General features: G+C 49.3%; 1 protein-coding gene across 4 annotated transcripts in view; it reads right to left on the reverse strand.

Annotated features, from left to right (window-relative positions):
- YTHDC2 (YTH N6-methyladenosine RNA binding protein C2) overlaps nt 1-24,978 on the reverse strand; it is a 2,707,399-nt gene that overhangs the window by 2,156,219 nt on the left and 526,202 nt on the right. For all 4 annotated transcript variants that reach the window (XM_069625524.1, XM_069625523.1, XM_069625522.1 and 1 more), the window contains exon 6: nt 5,217-5,383. In XM_069625524.1, coding sequence (XP_069481625.1) covers nt 5,217-5,383 — 167 coding nt within the window. The remainder of the gene's footprint in view (nt 1-5,216; nt 5,384-24,978) is intronic.

Consider the following 24,978-nt stretch of genomic DNA (forward strand, 5'->3'; position numbering starts at 1 on the left):
CTAGCATATACCGGCTGTCCCTGTTCCCAATCTGGTCATGGAATTTAAACTCCAAGGAGCGATGTATGTAAATAGCTACCCCTCTGGCATGTGTAGAGTAGGAATTCCCCATCCCGTGAGGCTGGGGAGCTTATACCCTTTCCCCAAGTGAGTTTCCTGTAAACATAGAACATTGACCTTGTGGTTTGCTGGCATAATTGGAAATCAGGCGCACCTTCTTCCCATTTGTAAACACTCGTATGTTCCAAGTTAACAATGTGACATCATCGCCCCGGTACTCTGCCCCTACTAGGGCGTTCGTCATAACCGACTGTGGTTATATATAGAAGAAAAAAACAATCTTGGTAACCTCGGGACACTTGCGTGAACTTTAGACATATCAAGTCTTGCACATACGGAATTCGAAATGAACTGGGAGAGTTACAACCCCCCCCCCCTTTAACTCTGCCCGCCCATAAGTCCCACACCCCCTTTCCCCCCCCTCCCACCACCCATCACCCTGCCACACCAGAAACACAAAGATACCGGCCTCCTGACCCTACCCACACTAAACATTTCAATCAACTTGCCCAAACAATACCTTCTAAGCCGCTGGGCACGGGGGGCTGCCAGCAGCTGAAGTGAAACCAAGTGACAGAAAGCCTGATACCAAACATGTTGCATTATAACCAATAACTAGCAAAGACCATGCCGCGTGCCTCGAAGCAACAGACCGTGTTGGGGCGTCCGCGCTTGTGTGCTTTATTAAAATACACAAAACCTAGTATTTACTAAACAGGATTTAGGGTGATCTACGGGTGGATGCCCCCGGGTCTGGGATGTCCATTGCAAAACGTACAGCTGCCTCCGGCGTTGTGAAAAAAGTAACCCTGCCATCGTACACCACCCTAAGCTTGGCTGGGAATATCAGAGAATCTCTTTCCTTCTCAGGATAGTTTTTACCACCTGAAAGGTCTTTCTTTGATCCTGAACTTGCTGGCTGAAGTCCAGGAAAAGGCGAATAGTCACAGATCCGCACTTCAGAACCTTCTTCTCCCTAGCTGCTCAGAGCAGTATGTCTCGGTCCTTGTAGTTAAAGATCTGTGCTATGATAGCTCTTTCTGGGGCCCCAGGTGGGGGCTTGGATGCCAGGGAGCGATGTGCGCGCTCTCTCATGAACATGTTCATAACCGGTGGGTTCTCGAGGACCTCCATTATTAGTTTTTCCACAAATAACTCCATGTTGTCTGTAGGGGTGGATTCAGCCACACCCGTTATACGACTATTGTTCCTTCTCAATCTGCCTTCGAGATCATCATTCTTTGCCACCACATTCTTAATTGTTTGCTGCAGGGTGGCTACCTCGCGTTGCAATATAGCTACCTTATCTTCCCCTTCGCCGATCCTCTATTTGGCTTCCGATATCCAGCCACCGAGCTGGCCAATTTGGATTGCAGATACATCCACCTTGCAAGATAGGGCATCTATCTTGGCCCCAAGGCTGTCCGTACTGTTCTTCAACGCCAGTAGTGGCTGGTTCAGAGCAGACACATTGAGGTGAGAAGGACCTGTCATTTCCACTGGTACAGGAGGGTTCTAGTCGGATTTGGCAAACTGGTCCACCTTAGCCTGCTTCTTGGTGTTACCCATATTGAGGTGACTGTATCTGGCTAAGCTAAGTGTGCCCCGCGGGCCCTTCTTGCATCTCTTGTATTTACGGATCTTTTGTCACCCCTCTGCTGTATGTTTCCACTCCTCTCACCTGCCGCAACCACAGCGAGGTTGGCGGACTGCTACCTCGTGTTAGGCGTCGCTGGCTGGTTGAGTGACGGGTCAGTGGCCCAAAAACCAAAGATATCTCTGCAAGTGTGCAGAAAGGGGGTGGATTTGATGGTATACACAATTAGTATATGTCGAGAGGAGGGCCCCCCTTGGGCCTGGGGGGGTGAGTAATTGTCTCAGGGTCCTGTCAGCCTTGCGCCCAGGACGGTCGCCCCCTACTCAAAGGGCTGCTCATGTCCTCTGGGCCTGCCACAAGATGCAGCACATCACGTCGCATTGGGCCACCTCCAGAGCCGGCTCTGTGCCCAAAGCTGTTGTATTATCCAACCTCTCCACTCCGACCAGGCAAGAGGGGGAGCCCGACAATGACAGTCTCAATGAAGGATCTTTCCCATTAGGAAGATACATTATCCAGGGGCTGCTCTCCTGGACTCACTGCGGTCAGGACAGCCTCCCACTGCTTCGCCCACGTAGGAGGCATGCAGCGGATCACCCGCCGCGGAGGGGGGCTCTGGGCTTGTTTGTGTGGCCTCCACAGCACAGGGCGCACCAGACCAACTGTAGATCTGTGTCCAGAAGTCCAATCACATCACAGGGTTCTGTAAGCCTGATGTAGCCTGTGGCTGTGCCTCCTTGCCCCAATCCGGCCTGATGGTAGTGGCTTGGGCTTGTGAAAGATATATCCCCAGTTAGCGGCACTTCTAATTCTCCTCCTACCTTAATAAACAGCGGGGCGCACTGCGACTCCAAACTGCCACCGCACCTGGAGATAGGGGGTGCAGCCAGGGATAGAGAGTTGCTCCACGTGTCCGGGATTGCAACATGTTGGGGATAGGACTGGCCGTTGGCCACGCTTCAGCCGGGCGAAAGGAGCTCCGGGCTCGGGTGGTGGAGCACCAGAAGGAATTGCTGTGAGGGACAGCTCTGCCCTGCCCGGTCTGCAGGCGCCACAACCCACGTTCCATGTGGCCAGCAAGGACCGCAGCTTGTATGGTGACTTTGGGGGCTTTGGGCGCGCGATGAGGTTCTGTGTCCCCAGAGGTCGGGAAAGCTCGACTGGCCGGGCCACAGGCAGCATCACGCAGCGCCGTGGGGCATGCTGTCTCCCCTTCGGGAGTGCAGCCGGATACTTTAGAGTGTCATGGCCGGCGGCATACCTCTTGGAAAGGATTTCCCGGCTTGAAGAGTACCATATGGTAACAGCACGGTGTTCAGGGTTTCGGATCACTGGTACTCGCTGCTGTGGACTCAATAAAGACAGGATAATTGTTACAAAATCTTTCGGCCTCCGTCTGAGTCCTCTCAGGCGGCAGCCATTACTCAGCCACGCAACAGCGCCACCGTCATGTTGTTCTTATTATGAAAGTTCAGATTCTTGGATATCAGGGCACATGCAGAGGGCCACAGGCTGGGTGGGCAACATGGTCACAGTGAAAAAAAGGGGAATTGTTGGGAGTGACACACTGCTTTCAGAAATAGTTTCTCCAGGAACACAGTTTGGTCATGACCCTCCGGCCCCTCTGTTAAGCCCAGAACCTGGATATTGCGGGCAGGTTTACCCCACCATTGTAGCTCATGAGTACAGTCAATGACTCCTTTACAATGTCTTTGATGTCCTGGTTTCCCACTCAATGACCCTTTGAGTTGTCATATCGGATATGGGGTACTTTTAAAGCAACTTCGCTAATCTGTTCTTTAAGAGTTGCATATGAGGCCTGGATCACAGTCAGGAGGCCTATATCATAGTAGTCTCCATGTTGGCCTTTTTGTTGCTAAAAGCCAGTCTGTTGTGTTGGTCGGTCATTCATCTCTCATGGCGCAATGAAGCTGTTTAAGGGAGGATAGAAACCAAAGGCATGGATGATGTGACTGAGATACTTGTGTCAAATTCACCACACTCCCCCCTGGTTATCATTATTTTCAGGTGTACTTGAGCCACCATTATCTTATAGTGATGTTATCATTCCTATACCATCAGTGTGCAGTTCGAAGAAAGCAGCGACCATGTTCAGGATTAAACTCGTATATTATCAATTAATCAGGGAGATCCAATTCCATCTGCACTCTAAGGAACTCTAAATTTAATTGTACATTCAGTGACAACTTGCAGTAGGATGTATGCTTCGTTGTGCTCATTTGGCGAATGGAACAGTAGGCACACTCAGATCAAAACTCAGGCGGTACCTTTGCTGACAGTCTCACGCCGCTCAATTTGAGGACCTTTCACACATGTGTTGGCAGCTTCTAACTCCATGGCTTCTGGATCACAATGCAATCGTGCCACCCTTGCTGAAGCGCACCCTTATGCACAACTCATACAGCACCCGGGAATAAAGTAGCAGTGTCCTTTTCGGTTGCGGATGGCACCCATGGCATTAATATAGGTTCTCCATGTACCACCCTCTACCAGGCTACAATCACCCTGCAATTCTACATTTGTTGCATATTTACACATTCTGAGACCAGTTCATGTATCAAGCGATGGCCCAACAGTCTGCTGACCCAGAAGTTAAACCAGGCACAGCCTGGTGCACGTCTATTACCCCGTGTAAGGAAGAAAGTCTCTCCGCTACACTTGACTGGAGTCAAGGTGCACTGGACTCAGTTCTGCCAAAAAGATGAGGTCAGTTGTGTGCATCTACAACAGTCCCCATAACAAATCTAGTGGGGGCGGGGAGGAGACATTCAGGGCAGTAAAGCTGCACCAAACAGACTAAGGCAGGCTGTCTAGCTTCCCACTCCAGCTAGGGTGAAGTTGCGAGGAAAACACAGTCCAGCTTCAGAACTGTGCAAGTCATTAATGTCTTCAAGGCAGGAGACCTGGCTCCAGGACCATCGTACATCTGCTTCTTTCTTGCATCTGCTTCTTTAGATTCCAGGATTCAGGGTGAAAGCTCAGGACCCACAGCTAGTGATTTGTGTCTACAAGGGAAGACTAATTTCCACTATGCTCCAAAACTGGCAGAATGTTTCTGCATTGGAAAGTTTGTCTACAATTACAGGATTAGCCATCCATTCAGCGTAATGTCACAGAAAAAGGACTACATGCTCCGTTGGTAAGTCACCTCCTTTGTTTCCATTAGGGACTAAGTGAACAGAATATATGATATTATATATGGCATTTTTAACACGCCTGTACACAAGTGTTTCTAGGTGCGATGTGCAACTGTGCGCTGGCGCCCGCAATAGAGCAATGATGACAATGAAAAACTAAAACTAAATATTTCAGTGAAAATGTGATAAAAGGCTAACAAAAACGATGGCCCAGATGAAGCTGTAGTTTACAGCTGTTGGCATGAACTCCTCACACGGTTTAATTGATGTTTATACCACTAGCATGTTACATTTTGGTCAAATATTACACAATGACTATGGAAAATAATATGCTTGCTACAAGATACATTTATAGCCGAGAACTGAGGGTCGTAATAGCATACATATCAAGGTAATCATACCTGCTCTCCAACCGTATCTGGTAACCAATTGTCTGTCCAATCTTTTCTCCTCTCTCAGCAGCTACCCTTTCAGCCACAGCAATGGCTGCCAAGCGCCTCGGCTGGGTGCAAAATATTCGACAGGGAATGCCATTTTTATAGCTGTCATCAAGAAGAAACTGTGGGATCTTAGAGAAAAAAGTCAACATCATTATTTCTAACTTCAGTAGTGGGAAAGGTCAATGTGAAACAAAAGACTTCAATAATCATATTGTAACTATGCGTCTGTAACGTTAATCTAATTCCCAAAGGTTTTATGTTTCTGATGAAAAATGTAACATTATTCCATCTTCATACTATGCCATTAGATTTATGTGAACATTGTGATATTTATGCAACACCAGAAAAAGCAGTGATGGTCTTGGTTAACATACATTAATAATTGTTTGCTATATGTTATATGACATGCATTACTTACTGTAATAGCATTTCTGATGATTGTATCTGCTTAGATTCACATGCTGTGAATATGGTCTGACATCCAGTGGTAACCGCGGAGTATTGCATCTCGTCTTTCAGGGACCGAAAGGGGACGTCGGCATAGGCGTGTCTGTAACACTATCCCTATCGTGACATGTAGTGTACCCAAAATCCCTCACTCGCCGAGGTCCCTCCGATTGTATTTTTTCTGCCATGAGGGAGCCCAAGGCTATAGTGAGTGAGTACATAAAGAGAGAAAGTAGTAAGACGTCTATGTTCCTTCCACCCCGAGAGGGGAGGTAGGGAGTGCGCATGTGAATCTAAGCACATACAATCATCAGAAATGCTATTACGTTAAGTAATGCATGTCTTCTGATGCTTGTTCTGCTTAGAATCACATGCTGTGCATAGACTAGCGAGCAGTACCCTGAATTGGAGGTGGGTTATGAGAAGGAACAGTAGAGAAAAGATGTCTTAGTACTGCTCGTCCCACCTGAGAATCAGACCTAGAATGAGTGTCTAGGCAATGGTGTTTTGTAAAGGTGTGTACAGAACTCTAGGTTGCCGCTTTGCAAATGGACTCAAGGGGAACATTTGCAATGAATGCTATGGATGCCCCAGTGCCACGAGTTGAATGTGCTCTAGGCTTGAAGGGCAGTTCTCTTTTAGCAAGAGTGTAACATAGTGTGATGCATTTGACAATCCAACTTGAGATAGCTGATTTAGAGACAGGATCCCCTTCTCTACCAGCTGCCACTGAAACAGAGAATTGTTTTGTCTTCCTCAGTGGTTTAGATCTTTCCAGGTAGAACATGACTGCCCTGCGCACATCTAGTGTGTGTAGGCTTCTTTCGGCCATGCTAGTAGGGTTCTGGAAGAAAGTGGGTAGTTTGATTGGTTCACATGGAACTTTGAGATGAATTTAAGCGCAAATCTGGGATGTGTGCGCAGAACTACCATATCTTTGTGGATTGTAACAAAGGGGTCTAGTACAGAAAGAGCCTGTAGTTCGCTAACCCTTCTGATAGAAGTGATAGCCACTAGGAAGGCTGTTTTGTGAGTCAGGTCTTTCAGAATTGCTTTATGCATAGGCTCAAAGGGAGCTCCCATTAGCCTGGTCAAAACCACATTCAGATCCCATCCAGGGGCTGGGTGAGAAATGGGAGGATAAATCTTCTTAACCCCTTCCATAAAGGCTTTAATCACCGGTATTTTCCACCACAACACCTTTTGTTGTGATGTGGTGTAGGCTGACAGAGCAGCCAGATGAACCTTTAGGGAATTGAAGACTAACCCAGAGTCCAACAGATGGGTTAGATACAGCACAATGTGTGTGTGTGAGCAATCAATGGGATTGACGCCCTTGGAATTGCAGCAGATGACAAAACGTTTCCATTTGCTGGCAGAGCAATAACGTGTATTCGGTATTCTCGCTTCCCTGAGTATGTCCATGCACCTCTGAGGGAGTTGCAGGTGTCCAAACCCTATGACTTCAGGAGCCAAGCTGCTAAGTTCAGAGTTTGTGGGCATGGGTGTAGGGTCTCCCCCCTGTCCTGAGACAACATGTTGTACGGGCAGGGTAGTTTCACTGGTGGGGAGGGGGACATTTCCATCAGGTGAGCAAACCAGGGTTGCCGGGCCCACATGGGGGCCACCAGTATCATTGTAACTCGTTCCTGGTGCATCTTGTGCACTATCTTGTTGAGAAGGGGAGTTGGGGGAAAAGCGTAGACAAATTTCCCTGACCATGTTATCCAGAAACCGTTCCTCTTAGATCGGTTCTGGGGGTACCTGGAGGCATAGTCTTGGCATTGGGCGTTCTTCTGAGTTGCAAACAAGTCCATCTCTGGGAAGCCCCATTCTGCGAAGACGTTGAATACAATGTCTTCGTGTAGCCGCCATTCGTATTCTTCTGGCAGAGGAAAATCTCTGCTGAGTACGTCTGCCAGAAGATTGAGTTCCCCTGGAACATGTTGGGACAACAAAAACATCTTGTGTTTGAGAGCCCATATACAAATGTTTTCGGACAGCTTGGATAGATCTGGAGAGTGAGTGCTCCCATGTTTGTTCAGGTAATACATTGCTGCAGTGATGTCCGTTAGGATCAGCACGGTCTTCCCTTGCAGTTGCATCTGAAAGGCCTTCAATGCTTTGAACACCGCTAATAGCTCCAGTAAGTTTATATGGTTCGACGCTACTTGAGGGGACCACAATCCATGCGCTGTCTGCTGAAGCAGGTGAGACCCCCACCCCGTGAGAGATGGGTCTGTCGTAAGAGTGGCTTCCACTGCAGGGGTGGTGAAGGTCATCCCCTTCAAGAGGTTTTTTCTTGACCACCACTGCAGAGAGAGAACGAGGGCTGGCAAAACAACTACCAGATCTTCCCATTGTCTGTTGGCCTGACACCACTGGCTGTTGAGCCACTCTTGCATGGGACGCATGCGCTGACGCGCGTGGGGAACCAAGTATATGCTTGACGCCAGCATTCCTAGCAAACGCATGGCTTTGCGCACTGTCACCTGCCGACTGGCTACATACAGAGGGATCTGAAAAAGCATGTTCTGAACCCTCTCGTTGGAGGGGAAGACGAGACCGTCCTTAGTCCGAATTAGAGCTCCCAGAAATGTTTTATTTGACTGGGGGCTAAGCTGGATTTATTTTCGTTGATTGAGAAACCCAGACTGAACAGGAGATCTACTGTTTTTTGGGTGTTCGAAAAACAAGCGTCGAACGAGTCCCCCGTAATGAGCCAGTCGCCGAGGTAAGGGTAAACTTGGACCTATACTCTGCGCAGGATTGCTGCCGCCACTGCCAGAACCTTGGTAAACACCCTCGGCACCGAAGCGATGCCAAAGGGGAGTACCTTGAATTGGTAATGCCTGTCCTGGATCATGAACCTTAGGTATCTCCTGTGCGCCAGCAACATTGAAATATGAAAGTATGCATCTTTCATATCCAATGTTGCCATGTAGTCCCCTTGTTTCAGCAATGGGATCACCTCCTGCAGTGTTACCATGTAAAACTTCTGGGGTTTTATAAACTTGTTCGCTGGGCGCAGATCTAGAACAGGGCGCATGTTGAGATCCTTTTTGGGTACAAGGAAGTACACTGAATAAATACCCTTGTTTACCTGAAGAATAGGGACGGCTTCTATGGCGTCCTTTCCCAGCAGCGCTGCCACCTCTTGGTTCAGGAACCGTGGGCGACCGTCTTTATGACCCACTGGTCTGAAGTTATCCCCTCCCATGCAATGAGGAAAGATGTTAATCGCCCCAGACCAGGGTAACATGGGGGGGGACCTGGATTTGGTGGTCATTTCTGACCAGAGGCTGTGGCCCCTCTGGGATTGGGGCCTCTACCTCTGCCGCGTTTGACCACTTGCTGGGTAGTATGCAGTGTTTCCAGAAGTCTGTCCTGAGTTGAAGTTTCCCGTGCCGTAGTTGTTTTGACCAGCACGGGCTTGCCCTCGAAAGGACCGCCGAGAGTTATTACCCCTCTTGGTGGAAGGTTTGTGTGTGATCTGTTGCAGAGACTTTAGAGTCTCATGCTGCTCCTTGGCTGTTTCCAAAGCCTCATCCACCGCCTTCCCGAAGAGGTTAGAGTTAGAGTGCTCAATGGGCTTGTTGATGAGGGAGGCTTGAGTTTCCGGTTTAAAACCTGACGTACACAGCCAAGCGTGTCTTTTAAGTGGGTCCCTTGGGCCAGAGGCCTGCCTGCAGTTTCCGCAGTGTCGAGGGTGTTCTTGATCACATGCTGGTTAACTTGTCTTCCCTCCATTACAATGAAGAGAAGCTTTGATTTGGCATGTTCGGGAACCTCTTGGAGGCCTTCCTGGAGCAAGTTCCATTGGGCGTCAGCAAAGCTTGCCAATAGCATTGTATTATTAGCAATCTGCGTAGTGTATGCAGCTGCTGGTGTGACACGTTTGCCAAGAGCATACAGTCGCTTAGATTCCTTGTCCAGCGGTGATTCCCCCGTGGCAAGGGGTACCCCTGCCCTTTTCCGAGTGGTAGTCACTACCAATGAATCTGGGATGGCGTGCCCTCTGATGTATAGAGGGTGGGAAGGGGAAGGTTGAAATCATTTTTCGACTCTTGGGTTCACTGACCGGGTTTGAGCTGGTGATACCAATGAGGGAGCCACCCTTCTCTTCACATAGTTGAGGAGGGATATGGCCTGGCTAGATGGAGGTTTTTCCTTAAGGATATCCTCTACAAAATCCTGCCCAGGCACTGCCTCTTGAGTGGAAATTTTGAAGTATTCAGCTGCTTTTTTCAACATGGAGTTGAATGCCATTTGGTCATCTACAGGTGAGGCCTGGTGAGCCGGGCTGGACAGAGGAGAATCCAGGCACAAAACATCAGAGTCCTGATCTTGCTGTGTCCATGGGTCCTGACCTTCTTGCTGGGTTTCCTCCCAGTTGTCCGTAGTATCCTGTTGTTCTTCTTCATAACTTGAAGAAATGAAGCCTCCTCTTCTTCATTATAAATGTCCCTAGATGTGTCCATGTGGACACTGTCTTCCTGTTGGAAGGTGTTAGGCAGAAACCTGTGCAGTTCCCTCTGGGACCACTGCAAAAGATTTAGGACTACAGATGTTTGGCAGTAAACCCACTTGGTAGCAGTCTGTACCACACAGATTCACTTGGTAGCTGTGGCTGAGCAGTCAGACTTCTCTCAAGAAGAGTTAGGCAGTATACAGAGTATTCACAATAGGTCAAGAGAACACAGTAGAACAAGTAAACACTGACCAGGGCTTGGTGTAAAAGAGATATAATTATTTATTTAAAACCACATCCAGAAAAACACACAGGCACTAATACTAAGCAATTCAAAAACATGGTCACTAAAAGATATACACTCCCTTAAAAGAATATTAGACAAGTCTTAAGTAAAGCCCCACTTATTTTCAGACAGCGGTGAGCGCTTAACATAGATGGCACTCTAATTATTCAGTTTAAAAAGGGAGAGAAGAGCAGAGAACAAGTTGAAACAGATCCCAACACTTTTATCAGAACATAAATAGAGGGAAAGGCAAAGTAAAACCGTGAAGTTAGAGTTCAAGCGGCCGGATCCACTTCCAGAGGATCCAAACGAAATGTGTCCAAGGTCACACGGTTGCAGTGCACAAGAGTCTTGTAAAGGTTCAAAAACGAGTTAGACCAAAGAAAGGGACCAGTTAGAGGGTCAAGGCGGCCAGCCCAGTCCAGAAGGTTAAGGGGTTATTATTACCTTGTAGCAATCTTTAGAAAGGGAGACCTGGCAGACACAGTACCTTAAAGTGGTGAGAACGCTCCAGCGGGGGCAGTTGTTCCTGGCAGCGGGTGCAAGTCGGTGCTTCGTCCAGGGGAAGAGGGGATCTCGTCGTGGAGGAAGACAGGAGTCTGTTGCACTGCCAGGGAAGAAACCAGCCGCAGAGTTTCTCAGGTACAAGGAGCGATCCGGTGATTTGCGGTTCAGTGGTGATTGGCTATCCGGCCGGGGTGCTTGGCACGGGAAGTTCGACCACAAACCGGGCTGGGGTGCGAAGAAAGGAAGGTAAACTGGTTGTGCCCACCAGTCAGGGGAAGAAGCCTCTCCAGCCGGGAAATCTTCTCTGTCGTCGGGAAGTGGTGAGTCGGTTCTGCAGGGCTCCACCGGTGGTGTCGTCGTGGTAGGTCGGCTCAGCTTCTCCCTCGTCGGATTCTCGGGTCCTGTGGCGACTTCTGAAGTTCCAGTCCCCAAAGCCCTGCTTTTATGTAGAAAACCCCCATTCACTCAGCCTAGCTGTCACTCAAACATGCTAAGTGGTGAGCCGGCTGGCACACCACACAAGAGTGCGACTTGAGTTACCAAGGTAACTCAGTACAGGGTGCCTAAACCCCCTCCCACACCCCCTGTGGTACCCAGACAGAGTGGCACCACTTTTGGAGGCTTCTGTGGAGAAGCCCGCCAAAAAGTGAAACAAAGGGCTCGACTTGGATTGGAGTCACAGAAGAGAACACAAACGCCACTTTAGAATCGAGTCTTGGCAAAAAATACCAACCGGCGAATTAATATTAATTAAATAAACCGTCGATATGTTCGAGGCTATGAGAATTAAATAATTAAAGTTGGTAGCCTCGAACAATGGGAAAATCCCATAGGAAAATATTCGCGGTCGAATATAAAAAGTAGTTTCCACTGCCACCAGCCAAAACTCGATCGGGGGGACGGAGACGTGCCCCTTCGACTAACACACCCCGGGGCAATCGAATTGCCCCAACCAGTATGTCCACAATATGATGGTTTGTACTGGTTTCTGTTAATAATTTGGGATTTTTAAAGCCAATGGTGACTTTACATGCCCTGGGAGACAGTAGTCAGTCCTAGGGTATGGAGTCTATGGTGGGGTGTCACTATGACACCCCTGTGTTACTGCACGGAAGGTGCGGTGTAACACACATAGGAAAAACACATGAGACCCTATGGAGTAAAGGACCCCATAGCCCATAAAACACATTACCAGTCAAAGGAATACCATAAATCATGTCCAAGAGAGAGTCTCACTCTTGGCAGGAGGAAAAAACAAACTCCAGAAATCCAGCAAAGCTGCTGGGGGACTCACTAGGTTAGGAAATTCAGCCTAAAGAGAGAATTCTCCCTAACAGAAGGCACAAGACTAATCTTCAATTTGAAGATTAGGGTCCATCCAAGTACTTTTCGGGGGAGGATGGTCAGAAAATCCGATAATCCTCCCCAGCCGATCCATACAACCCTCAAACTTCTCTGTAGTCCATTTAGAGGACCCAAACGGGCCTGCGGGTGGAGAAACGATGTTTTCCGCCCTGCGGCGTCGAAGAGTCCTTTAGGGTGTCGGAGAGAGGCTCCTGGCTATCCTCGTAAGCGTCGTAAGAATTGGGATCCCAATCCGCATCTGAAACGTTTTTCGCGGTTTGTCCCATAACTTTAGGCGGAACCGGGGTAAGACCCACCACCGCTGTAATTCTTTCGATGCTGCTTTCGATAGTCGCCGAATCTGCGTGAGACAGTGGCTCTGATGGTTTACCGGCAGGCAAACTACCTTCCGCGGCGCTAGAGGGCCTTGCGGTCGGTTTTTCGGGTAGAGGCCTAGCTGTAGTTTTTGGGCCTACCGCGGCCTTTGAGACTGTCGAAGCGTCGGATTTCCACGCTTCGACGTTTACAGTTTTTGGAGTAGCACCCTTGTTTGATTTGGACTGCCCAGTCGCAAGACACTGCTGCAGATTTGGGGAAGGCTTTGGATCAGAGCGATCCAAGGAAACCGGCAAAGTTTTTGTTGACGCTTTCACCTTTTTCGACGTAGACGGCGAAACCTGTGTAGGGGTTGAGTGCTAGTGTGATGCGCTTGTACGCCCCTGTCGCCGGGTGTTGTCCCTGTAGCAAGACCAGAGTCAGGCCTTAAAGGGTCGGGGACGGACGTGGCAGACCTAGAAGCATCCGCCTCAAGGTCTATAACATCTGCAACAGATGTTTGGTCATCCGAAGTACCCCGTCACTCTCAGCGGGTGTGGCGGTGGGGGAAGGGGGTTCCACCCGCGACATACCGTATGCGGCCCACTGCTTTACACGGTGCTCCTTAAGGGTCTTAGGCCGAAGGAGTTTGCAGGCCGCACACCGCTTTTCGTCGTGCTCTAGGGGGAGACAGGCGTTACACGTCCTGTGTTCGTCCTTCCAAGGATATCTGACCCTACACTTAGGGCAGAATCTAAAAGGAGTCCTTTCCAAAGCTAAAGGGAAAGATGACCATACCAAAAGGGTAAAGAGGGGAAAGACATACCGACAATATGGCCACCCCGACCCCACTCTCCCTACTGTAGGGAGGCACCACGTGGTCGGGCCAGAAGGCCCGACCACGTGGAAAATCCGGCCGCCGGATTTTAGGTGCCAAAATCCGCAGCCGTAGACAAATCCCCCGTAGACTTTGTCGAAGATGTTCCTGTTGCCGAAGTGACTTAATGGGGAATAACCGACAATTCGGTGAGATAAACAATGTCTCTAGTAAGAGCTCCGCTATAGAGCGACCAGTTATCTGGGTGGAAAAAAACAATCTGAAGGACCTCGGCGCGTGAGGGATTTTGGGTACACTACACATCACGATAGGGATAGTGTTACAGACACGCCTATGCCGACGTCCCCTTTCGGTCCCCGAAAGACAAGATGCAATACTCTATGGGTACCACTGGATGTCGGACCATATGCACAGCATGTGATTCTAAGCAGATTAACAAGCATCAGAAATGTACATTGCTCTCAAGCTTCTCATGTTCAACATACAAAATAAATACCATCAATCCACAAGAATTTGAGCATAAATTATGCTATACTCTCATTCAATTTGTCCCAGAATGCCTAACTTTTTTTAAACAAAATGTACTGCCTCAATAAACACCATAAATTCCCCTTTTAAATTTTTAATCGCTATTTTACTTAATATAAAAAATTAAAAAATGCTTCACAATTACATTACAGGCAGTCGCCTACCGCTATGCCAGAAGACCCTTCTTTTGGGAGCACCATGTGAGAGGATGTCTCCAAAAACGGGCCCCCGAGCAAATCTATTGACTCACCTGTTACTGGCAGCACGCATCACCACCTCTCGATGCTGGAAATCACAGTAGGATCCGGACTTGGGACGTTGGTGGATTAAGGTCTGGGATATATTGGTAGCCGAGAGAGTATCGGCTACAAAAGAGGGGAAGTTGCTACAATATCAGGCCGTTTGGTCATCACTGCTTAATTTCGATCAAAAATCTTTAAGCCACGTCTGGCGAGACTAGATCTGATCCAGAGCAGAGACAGTGGGGAGGGATAGAACGGCAGACTAGAAACATTTCTGAATATCCAAGGGAGCATGAGGGTGGGGTTGTTTTAAGTTTTAATGTTTGTATCACTCAAGAGAAAGCTATGTAATTATGAGTGATGTTGTTGCTCCAACTGTGAAACCAATAATAAAAAAATGTTTAAAAAAAATGCTTCACAATTAAAACTTACATAAATATATCAATTCGCCAAACAAATGAAAAGTTAAAATATATTAATTTCTAAATTATTATTTGGAAACACTGAGCAAAGCATTGGAAAAGGGAGAAAGAAATTGCTGGCACGAATCAATGTTAAATGAAGTTACCCATGAGTTCAATTACCATTGACTAGAATAGTGGATTTGCAAAAAGCAACATTTGAAGCACACCACTACTTAACTAGCCCCCTATCTATCCGTCTATCTGAAAAGAATTTTCCTGGAATTAGATCAGAACAGGCCCATGTGTTCTTGCCCCATTTAAATGAAGACCAGTTTGTTTTAGTTTGTAAGAGACATGTTTCAGAGAGGCCTATTTAGTTAATTTGGTTGTGCAATCTACAATTGGTCTATATTTCCATTCCTGGCGGATGTGTCCATTAGCAGCTAGCAGCCGCCTCCAGATCCGTGCCCTTTTGGGCTTAATTTAAGGTTAACTGCCACATCATTGAGTATCAGTAGTCAAAAATCTTGAGTCTATATACATCTACTAACAAGATTAATTACATTTTGTCTCCATTGTTGGATAACCCAAGAGAAGTTCAGAGTCCTCCCTAATGCTGTATTACAATAATTCTGTCCAGCATTTTAGTTATATATGCAAACTTCACTACACATTATTAAGTAAGAAAACACCAGAAACAAGCATTAATAAAGCTAATGCCCTTGGCTGGTGCTATGCAAACCTAGCAAGTATTTGTACTGTGCCAAGAGTGGTAGATGAGAATTAGAAGACAGCCAAGGTGGCACTGTAGTTTATTGTCTTTTATTATCAACCACAACCTACGATGGCCCTAGTTCTAAGTGTCTTCGCCTTACTCTATAAAGAAAACGATAAAAGGGTGCTTGTCTGGAGGTTGTTACAAAACAAGAACGTCCTCTGTTCCAGAATCCTATAATAACCAGAGTTCTGTCCATACCATTATAAAAGAAATACATAAATGCAACAAAAGTACCCTAAGGCTCCTGGCCATAGTGAGTTAATAGTGACGAGGCTGGTTTCTGAACCCCACCTTGGTGTGTCTCTCTCAAAGAGGGTCATGGCCCCAGGTTAATAGTCTAAGCAAGTACGTTGACTGTCTTATCAATCACTCGCTTGTCTGCATAGTTAAAGCAAGTCTAATAAATGTCTCTTGTCCACTTTTCTTGGCTTGGGAATATCAGGTCTATACTCCGCTTTGTTGTGAGGGTGTTACTGGTGTTCCTTCTTAGGAAAGTTCCAGCCATTTTCGCCCTCGCTTTTTATCCCACCTTGGGTTTTAGTTTCCCACCATTTCTTGGGGTCGGGTTTCTCTCAACCCGTCTTGGGCTCTCTATGCTCTTACCATGCCTTGGCGTCATCTCTCTCTCACTCTGTCTTGGGGTTTCACCTCTTTCACCCCATCTTACCTTCCTCCACCCCACCCTGGGTATTTCCTTTTTCCATCCCGCCTTGGGGTCTAGTAAGTGTCACTCAACCTTTGGGCATGTTCTGCCTCTCCTCTCCCGGTTCCCCGGAGCAACCACACACCTCTCGCTCCGTGGTGGCGCTGCACAGGAGACTCAGGGCTTCAGGCAATGCTTCTTGATGTCTTCGCCATCTCCTCAGCACTCAGCATCAGGCAGAGAGTGAAGCCAGCGGGACTCCGGTGCCGATCTGCATGCATGCAGTTTGCAGAGTGCTGTGTGCTCGGATTGGCTCCTCTCGGCCTGGCGCTTTCAGTTCCTGCTTCGGAAGGGCTGTAGGCATTCCGCGGGGTTGGCACCAGTCTGGCCCGCCACATCCTGCTAGATGCTGTTTCTTGCCACTCCTCCCAAGAGGCCGGTTAAGGGCCTCTCCAGCTCTGCGGGAGACCCTTCTTCCAATTTCAATTCTGACTGGCTCTTTATCCTCCCATTTATCAGGATGTGGGACTTCCCACTGTTCTCTCGTTCCCAGCGAATACTGTGTATATAAAGGATCAGAAACCACACCCGCCATTCTCACAGGATGTCTCACACCTTGATATAGGCCAGCTCCCATGTAGCCAACAAAGACATTGGGGTCTTGGGAATAGGGAGCATAACTTATATCCGTTTCCAGGAATCTCCTATCCTCTAAGCGGAGGTCATCCCCAGTGGGATCCCACTTGGAATGTCCCCTAGTGGGGTGTTAAGCTTAGCACCTCCCTAGTCCCAGAGGGCATGGCTCCCCCTTGAGCAGAGGGGACGAATTCTGTGGATTAGACACATACTCCCTCTTTTGGCTTTACGCCCTCCTAGAGCCGGCCAATGAGGAATGAAGCTGGAAAAGTCCAAATGTTCGTGTTCTTTGCCCTTTCTATGGTCTATCGTAAAACAGAAAGGCTACAGATCCAAAAACGACTGTATCACCCTGGTGTTGGTGTATTTCTACAAATACATCCACGTCAAGGGTGAGTTTTCACTAATGAGTGTGAGATACTAACAGGAAGGAAATTCAAAGTGGTAATGGCCCACTTGATAGCCAGAGGCTCCAGTTACAAAATTGCATAACTTTGTTCCCGGAAGAACAATTTCCTGCTGGTATAGAAGACTGGATGCTTTTGACCTTCATACAACTGGGGCATGATAGCTCCTAGGCCCACTTTAGATGCATCAGTTGGGAGGATAAACTCTTTACTAAAATCTGGCATCTTAAAGAAGGGCTCACCACACAGAGCCTTCTTCAGGGCATCTAAACCAGATTGGTTTTACCGTGTCCAGACAAGTTTGTTGGGATGGGCATTCTTGAGCATGTCAGTTAAATTTGCAGAAATGCTTGAAAAATTCATAAAGGACTACTGACAATAACAGGTCAACCATAGGAAGGCTCTAAGCTCCCTCTTGGTTTTTGGTGGGGGAGTTAAGGATACTGTCTTCAACTGAAACAATTGTGTATAAATGCCATACCATATCATAACTACTCAGTCTGGGATTCAATCAGACCATTACCCACAAAATAGCCTAGGTATTTCACAGCACTTTGGGCCAGGTGGCATTTTTTTGGGTTGGCTCAGAGTCCTGCTTTTCGTAAGGCCCTATTGACCTCATAGAGATGGCGTAGATGTTCTTCCCAACTGCCATGGTGGATCACAATATCATCTAAATAGGCCCCAGAATGATGAACAGGGCCATAGGACCTTATCCACAAGCCTTTGGAAGGTGGCAGGAGCTGCGTTCAGGCCGAAAGGAAGTTCCGTAAATTGATATAGCACCTGAGGTGTGCTAAAGGCATTTTTTCCCTTTATCAGATGGATTTAATGGACCTGCCAAAAGCCTTTCAACAAGTCCACAGTGGTAATGAACTTGGCGCTCCCCAGGCGTTCAATTAAATCATCGATTCTGGGCATCAGATAATTATCAAAGACTGAAAAGTTCAGCCTTTGAAAGTCGATACAGAATCTCCAAGAATCATCAGGTTTCACGACGAGGAAGATAGGCAAGGACCAGGGTCTCTCAGACAAGCCTCTGGGTTTTGATAGGGCATTAAGTTAACCAATTGAACAGTTAGTGTTCTGATCGAATGGAAGATTTTAACCCTCCCTGGTTCTTCTGAGAAAACTTCAGGAAATTGATGTAGCAGATCCTGAAGATCCCTTTGCTGTCTTTGACTAAGGTTATCTCGGATTAGTCTTGATTTGTCTCTCTACCCCACCAGGTGTGTTGCCATTATTACAGTATTTTGCTATACAGGATCTGCTTGACATGGCTTCAACAACTTTATGTGACAGTTCTGGGTCTTTTGTTTTCTATTGTTAGGAAACCAGATAGTTCAAGGTACCTTTGCGCTCCAGGATTTCTTTGTGCAAAGTGCTGCCCATGCCCCAGGTCTGAACAGGTCACCTAAGCAGGGCAGGTGCTGAAAAGAGCTAGAGATATCTGTATCGGCTATTGCCTATTTTTTTTTGTTCAGAGTATTAGTCGGATTTTAGGGAGTGCCACAGACAGGCATTCCACTTGCCGGGAGCCCTAGGTTCCTTTGGGGAAAATGTCCCAGTACCCAAGATTAGGGCTAAAATTGAAAAATCAAACCACGAGAGTTCCTAGACTTGGACTTCTAGACCATGTACAATATCTCCCTTATTTGGTTTTAAATGTAATTGGCAAAGTGTGCCCCATCCCAATGCCATCATTTGCCTAAACAGAAATATCATATTTATTTATTACATTTCAGCGATCAGAAGTTGTTCCCCATGGTGAGAGTCAGATATCATATCATATCTAGGCATATCACAAATAGATGCACACGGTTCCTTTTCCCTAGCTAAAGACATGAGATTAGGCTGGGCAGGAACAGACACAGAGGAACAACTTAACAGAGACACTATTCTTTTCCCACACAAGGAATGATGGCAGCACACAGCCGTTTGCTTCTGACGCAGAACAGGATATGAAGCAGGGCATCGTCAGGCGTGGAGGAATAACTGCAGCATGCAGAGGCTTTCTCCTGACTTCGGACATGAGATGAGGCTGGTCAGGTTAGGAGAATGAGGATTAACTTCACAGACACACTACTTCTTTCTACGGATTCTGAATCAAACAATGATTAAGAAGTCTGCAGCAAAGAGCTCCTTTTTCCCAGATGTGGACTGAATGAGATGAGGAATGATTGTAGCCATGGTCTGGAAAGTGGGTTGTTCAAGGCTTCAACAGCAAACAGCAATTACATGAATGCAGTACAGGAAGGAAACAATATGTCAAAGTAAGTGTTGTATCCTTACACAAATGCATGAACTTCAGCAACATCATTAGTTTGACCACCTCTCAGCCAAACAAAATAGAGGAAATGTGATAAAAATGTAGATTGTGCCTTTTGCGAACAAGTCTGCAAATGAGCATTGTGACGAATTGCCGGTATTTGTCCCTTCCCCCCCAACGGGTTGCCCCCTCCCCTGTGAGGAACTCCATGTTCCAATGAATTTAATGGCATGCATGGGACTATCTCATAAGCCCAAGAATCGGGCATCCTTGTCTTTGGTTGAAGGCAATCCAAAAGTAAACCGAATGGCATGAGAAGAGGAGGTCGTCTCTTTAATGTGAGACGCATATTTAACTGTGCCAAGGAGAAAGAGGAGACAGGAACCTGATGCGCATAGCAAGCCCACTGATATCATTAAGTGAGCAGGAGGTGGAGCACAAGCTAGTCGCGGAGCCCACGACTTGGGGAGAGGAGAGAATGCAAGGATGAGATGCCGGAGAAGGAACAAGTTACTTACCTGTAACTGTTGTTCTCCAGCATGGGTCTGGCATGGATTCATTTGCTCATGAATATTCCCTGTCGTCAGGCTGGGAATCCTCGGTAAAGAAAAAAAAAACAGTTTCAGTTTCGTTTCTGAACTATCTTTCTTCTAATGACCAATCACTGGTCTCTGGGTCATACTGCCCCCAGCCTATGACTGCCCTCTACCTAAGCCCCTCCTCTGGCAGCCATCTTCAGATTTGGTAGCACGTAAAGTGGCAGTAGGACCAAGAGAAGAGCCGCAGAGGGGTTGGAGAGAGGGTTCGCATGTGAATCCATGCCAGACCCATGCTGGAGAACAACAGTTACAGTTAAGTAACTTGTTCCTTCTCCAGCATGGGGTCTGGCATGATTCACATGCTCATGAATACAAGAATACATGGCAGTACACACATGTACAACCACAGAAGGTGGCAAGGCTCAACATTAAGCATTTCAACAACTCTAGCATCTCTTACCTCCTCACCAGGCTCCCCTTCAAGCGAACAGGTTGCGCAGCACTGCCTGGCCGACTCTGGACTCCTCCCTGAAATCCCGGTCGACGCAGGAGAATCTCGTGAAGGTGTGCGTCGACCTCCACGTAGCAGCCCTGCAGATGTCCAGCAGGGGCACACCAGACAGGAACGCTGTGGTAGCAGCGATCGCACTGGTTGAATGGGCTCTCGGACGGCCGGGCACAGGTCGGTTTGCCAAACGGTGACAGTGCATGATGCAGCCAGAGAGCCATCTGGAAATGGAAGCCTTCGAGAGGGCCTTCCCTTGGTTCACAGGTCCAAAGTTCACAAACAGCTGTGATGTCTTCCGAAAACTCTTTGTGCGGTCCACGTAGAACTTCAGCGCTCTAGCCACATCCAGCGAGTGCAAAGTCCTCTCAGCCGTCGACGGGACAGAAAAACAGGTAACACCAAGGGCTTGCTGAGGTGGAAGTCCGATGGCACCTTGGGCATGAAGGAGGGGTGCCTCCGCAGCAGTACCCTCGTCTTGTGGAAAGTCAGATATGGAGGTTTACAGGCTAGGGCCTGGATCTCTCCCACTCTTCGTGCAGAGCTGATGGCCACCAGAAACGCTGTCTTCCACTATAGGAACTTCAACAATGCCGAATGCAGAGGCTCGAATGGTGGGCCCATGACCCTGGTCAGCACCACGTTGAGCTCCCACGCCGGGGCCGGAGCCTTCACCGGCGGGAACAAGCGGAACAGTCCTTTCATGAACTCCTTAACAGGTGATGAGACCACATAGATGACCGCCCCGGAGTTCTGGTGTAGCGGGAGATCGCCGCCAGGTGGATTTTGATGGAGGCGTGCACCAGCCTAGCCATGGCCAGCAACAGCAAGTACGGCAGCACTTAAGGGGCTGTAATCCGCAGAGGGTTGATCTTCTGTGCACGGCACCAGACAGAGAACCTCTTCCATTTGTGTCCATAGCACTAAAGAGTCGAGGACGCCCTGGCCTTTGCAAGCAACTCCTTGCAGTCTGCCGGGATATCGTAGCCTCCAAACTCTAGTGGTGAAGGAGCCTGGCCTGCAGGTTCAGCGACCCCGGGTCGTGGTGGAGGATGGCGCCTCCTTATCTGGCGAGAAGATCCGCGTCCGTCGGCAGTTTGACTGGGGGGGGACGTTGACATGTCCAGAAGGTCAGGGAACCAGATCTGCCTCGGCCACAGCCACGCCGGTGCGACGAGGATCATCCTGCACCGGGATCGTCTGAGTTGACTGATGAATCGCAGCAGCAACGGCAACAGTGGGAACGCATACAGGAACAGGCTGTCCCAGTGGAATGAGAAGGCATCGGCCATGCTCCCCGGCTGGGGAAACCTGCTGGCGAACCTCCGGCACTTGCTGTTCGTCGCCGTCGCAAATAGGTCGATCTGGGGATTGCCCCATCGTCGGAATAGGAGATCCACTTGATCCTGCTGAAGCTCCCACTCATGGCACGAGCGCAGCTCCCTGCTGTTTGAGTCGGCGATGGTGTTCTTTATTCCTGCCAGATGGAAGGGTACCAGGAACATCCCTTGGGCAACGGCCCAGTGCCACAGATCCTCCTTGGATAGGGCTGGGGATCAGATGCCCCCCTGCTTCCTGATGTAGAACATCGTGGTGGTGTTGTCGGTGAAGACCCTCACCACCTTGCCCTTGAGGGACGGGAGGAACGACCTGAGGGCCCAGAACACGGCTCTGAGCTCCAGGACATTGATGTGTAGTGACCTCTCCTCCAGAAGCCACAGGCCTCTTGCGTGGAGATCTCTGGTGTGTGCACCCCATCCTTCCAGGGAGGCGTCCGGTGTCACCGTTTCCTGGTGTGCCGGGGTCTGGAATTCCGTACCCGCTGCTAGATGCGCGCGGTTGCCCCACCACCGGATCGCTTGACGGAACGTCTCGTTGAGGGAGATCTTGTCTTCGAAGCTGCCCGCTGCTTGCATCCAACGGGCGTCGAGGAACTCCTGCAGTGGCCGCATCCGCAGCCTGCACAGGCGCACGATGTAGATGCACAAGGACATCATGCCGAGTAAGGACTTGATGGACCTCACCCTGGCCGCCTCCATGGTCAACAGCCGTTGCACCTTGCCCAGGATGGCCTTCGTCCTTTCTTCCAACGGAGAAGCCAATTGCGCCACTGTGTCGAGTCTGGCTCCCAGGAACAGGGAGTCTTGCGACGGTACCAAGTGAGATTTCGCAAAGTTGATTGAGAATCCCAGATCTGTGAGCAGCCGGACGGTCTTCGCTGTGTGATCGACGGCAAGTTCCCTTGACTTTGCTCGGATGAGCCAATCGTCCAGGTATGGGTATACATGGATCCCCTACAGGCGCAGCCGCACCACCACCGGTGCTAGGCACTTGGTGAAGACCTTCGATGCAGACTTCAAACCGAAGGGTAGGGCCTTGAACTGGTAATGTCGCCCTTGGACCACGAACCGTAGGAACTTTCGATGTTCTTTGTGTATGGGGATGTGGAAGTAGGCATCCTCCAAGTCTAGCGACGATAGGAAGTCGCCCTCCTCCAGCTGTCCCTGCACATATCTGGGACTTGAAGTATTTGTTTAGACGACGAAGGTCCAGGGTGGGTCGCCAACCGGCGGTCTTCTTTCGGATGAGGAAGTACTGCGAGTATACTCCGGAGCCCCGGAGCCTCTTTGGGATGAGTTCTATGGCACCCTTCCTTAGCATTGCTCGTACCTCCAGGAGGAGCTGTGGCATGTGGTTTTCCTTCCTGGCCACGGGTGGTAGACGGGAGCACTTTCTTTGGAATTCCAGAGTGTGCCCGTGGGCCAGGGCATCGAGCACCAAACGGTTGGTGGAGATGGACTCCCAGACTCTGACAAATTTCGCCAGCCGGCCTCCCACAGTGGTGCTCGGGTGGGGGCCCGACGTCACGACCGGTTCAGTCCTGCTTCGCCGTAGCCTTGCCGCCTTGGCCTCCTTGGCAACGGGATCCTCCGGCCTTGCGGCGGCCTCTGTAGGCTTCCTGTGACGAGGAGCGGGCCGCCTGGCGGTACGACGAGCAACCGCCACCAAATCCTTTGGAGGCACCTTGAGACTTGCCTCCGGGGGTCCGAAAGGATGGCCGTCGTCGTTGAAGAGTACCCAAGGCCCGAGCCATCTCGGTGTCCGCCTTGATGGCCTGCAGTGACTCGTCCACTGCCTTGCCGAACAGGTTGTTCACGTCGAAGGGCATGTCCAGCACCCTGGTCTGCACGTCCTGGCGGAAATCAGTGGCCTTGAGCCAACCGCGCCGGTGAAAGCAAACGCTGCCCATCTGGCGAAAGCCGGTGTCGGCGATGTCCGTGGCCACTGTGATGGCGTGGTCCGAAGCCACATCGCCTTCCTGTAGGATTTCCAGGGCCTCAGCCCACTTGTCGTCCGGGAGGAAGTCCAGAAGGGGAGCGATCTTGAACCACAGCTCCCTGTAGTAGCGTGCCACGATCGCGAGGGCGTTGGCTGCTTTAATAGTCATTGTCACCGATGAGATGACCCATCGTCCCATGGCGTCCAGCTTCTTCTCCTCCCTGCCGATTTCTTCTTGGCTGCTGTGGAGACCACTGAATCCGGGGACGGCTGTGTTCTGAGGTACACAGGGGCGGAGTCCGGGACCCGGTATTTCTTCTCGTACCGATCTCTCTTAGCAGGGGCCGTGGATGGGTTCTTCAGGAGTGCCAGCCCCTCGTCCCAGATGTCGTTCAGTAACGGGACTGAGAGGACAGTCTTCCTCTTGGCCTCCCGTCGTTGGTAGAGGAAGCCCTCCTTCTGTTTTCGGGGTGGAGCTGGAAGAGCTCATGTGCCCTGGCGATCATCGCGTGGGAGGAGCCAATTTCGTCAGGGGTGGAGGCCCGAGCAGGTGGTGATGGGAGGTCCATTCCGTCATCACCACTGTGGTCGTCCGTCCCCGTCGTCGCTGTCTCCGTTCCTGTCTCATCCCTCGGAGAAGGGGATGGAGGTGAAGGCTGGAAAGGGGAGGAGGATGGACTCGCCTTCGTTTGTTAGGTGGGCTCCCCGACGATCCAGGCCGCGCTGGGTCGACGGTGGGGGGTAAGGGCATCATTGTACTTATCTCTGTACACAGGGTCTGTATAGCCATTAAGATAGCTCCTGAATTGTCTTGCGGTACAGGCACCGGCTGCAACGGGACCGACTGCTAAGGCGCGTGGTCCTCCGTGGCCCTATTTATTTATTTATTTAAATTCTTGATAACGCACCAAATCGCCCAAGGGCCTCACGGCACACACAAAACAAAAAAGACAATACTAAACAGACAGTTGAAAAGCGGACATCTCAGGGGGAACTATGAAATGAAGATTTAAGGAGCATTGAAGAGATGGGACTTGAGATTTTTCTTGAACTGAGTCAGTGAGGAGAAGCTCTTAAGATGGAGAGGAAGAGTGTTCCAGAGAGTAAGGGCTGAGACACTGAAGATAGTTTTGCCGAACTTGGCAGTTCGAAAACGGGGCTGAGTGAACACTGCTTGCTCAGTGGACCTAAGTGAACGGTCGGGGACGTAGCGATGAATACACTGGGTCAGGTAGATGGGTGCAGAACCAATCAGACATTTGAAGGTAAGAGTGAGTATCTTAAA

The sequence above is a fragment of the Ambystoma mexicanum genome, chromosome 6p (assembly GCF_040938575.1).
Source record: "Ambystoma mexicanum isolate Mex_15411 chromosome 6p, UKY_AmexF1_1, whole genome shotgun sequence".
NCBI classification, from domain to species: Eukaryota; Metazoa; Chordata; class Amphibia; order Caudata; family Ambystomatidae; genus Ambystoma; species Ambystoma mexicanum.